The 1,415-nt window shown below is 46.1% G+C and overlaps 1 protein-coding gene across 1 annotated transcript in view; it reads left to right on the top strand.

Moving 5' to 3' along the window:
• Positions 1-111: 111 nt before the first annotated feature.
• Positions 112-1,415, top strand: part of CETN3 (centrin, EF-hand protein, 3) — a 15,480-nt gene continuing 14,176 nt past the window's right edge. Inside the window, exon 1 of the mRNA XM_008579372.1 lies at positions 112-246. Coding sequence (XP_008577594.1) covers positions 230-246 — 17 coding nt within the window. The 5' untranslated portion in view covers positions 112-229. The remainder of the gene's footprint in view (positions 247-1,415) is intronic.

The raw sequence follows: 1,415 nt of genomic DNA, 5'->3' as shown, positions 1-1,415 counted from the left end.
TTTGATTGACGGGAAATCTGCCCAATAAACACAGAGGACTAGTGAAATTCCGCCCTAATGGACAGAACATTAGATATTTTCAACCAATCCAGCTCAGAAGCGTGTATCTTGTGGGAGGTCCTTGGGGCCGCTGAGGTCGTCAGCGACTGTTGAAAGGCTTGTGGAAGTCGTGCATCCTTGGGTGGGGGTAAAATCATTCTTGAAAGGAACGTCTCTGTCCGAAGAGAAAATGAGTTTAGCTCTGAGGTCGGTAATAAGGAGGCGGCAGTGCTCTCCCTACCCCGAAACGGGACCCTGGACGGGTGTGTGTGGAAGGGAGGCCGTTTGGGGCCGAGACGAGCAAGGGGATGCAGCTTGGGACGAGGGAAAGGAGCCTGGGGCGGCATGCCTGAGCCCCCCACCCTGGGGCCCCTGGCGTCCTGCAGGGGATGAGCCCAGTACATTTCGTGAGCGCGTGGGGCTTTGGATAGCCTGAAAGCGGAGCTTAGTGGAGAGCGAGGAGGGAGTTGAAGTATCGTGAGGTTTCTACTCACGATGTTTCTGGGAGGAATCAGGCCATGGGGCATCCCTTCATTCAGTTCCTCGTGCGTAGTCTACGGCCCCACCTCTGCTGCAGCCTGCTAACGTATTCGCTTACGTGTAGTTTTGGGAATAACGCAGAAACTTATTGCTCTCCTCTCTGGGCCCTACTTCATGGTATAACCGAAGACCCGTTTTGGTGCCTTTAATTGACGGTCTCTCTCGGATTTCTTGTTTCTTGAATTTCGTTACCTTTCATTCAGTTCCAGCCTCTGACCCTCTGTCTGTTGCCCCCTGCCCCGGTCTAGATGTTATATCTTAAAAATATCCATGTAGTTGTGCAACTCTAAAAAAGCACCATGTTCTGCCGAAGTATAATCGTGGTACTTTTGGATGGGGTCAGGTATGGGTCGGTTCTGGACTTTCTTCTCGGAGTCTTGGTAAGGGAATGACTGACACGGAAATGCCCAAGTTTGTGTCAAGTTATGTCTCTTGTGAAAGATTTTCCTCAGCTTTATCATACTGCGCATGCTGGTCACTTTCTAGTCGTCTCTTAGCCCCCCCCCCCTTTATTTTTTGGTGTATTTCAGAGACCAAAACATCTTTCAGATGCAGATAACGTGTTCTAATACAATCACCTGGTTTTTACACTTAAAGTTTTATGGGATACTTCTGTTTCAAAACTTTTTCCTATATGAAAAATTTTCCCCGTATGAAAATTTGGAGCAGCTCTTAAGGAAGACATTTCTGGCTTTAAAATAATTTTTGCTTTTTATTTTCTTTAAGTTTTTCCAGAGTTCGTTAGAAGTTTAGCCTATGATTTAAATGTTAAGTGAGACTTACAAGATTCTTCACATTATTATATAGAATTAAGCACAAATATTATGTACTTTTTT

The sequence above is a fragment of the Galeopterus variegatus genome, unplaced genomic scaffold, assembly GCF_000696425.1.
Source record: "Galeopterus variegatus unplaced genomic scaffold, G_variegatus-3.0.2 Scaffold1871, whole genome shotgun sequence".
Taxonomy (NCBI): Eukaryota; Metazoa; Chordata; class Mammalia; order Dermoptera; family Cynocephalidae; genus Galeopterus; species Galeopterus variegatus.
The sequence above is the reverse complement of the archived record's forward strand: the minus strand, read 5'-3'. Positions and strand labels throughout refer to the sequence as shown.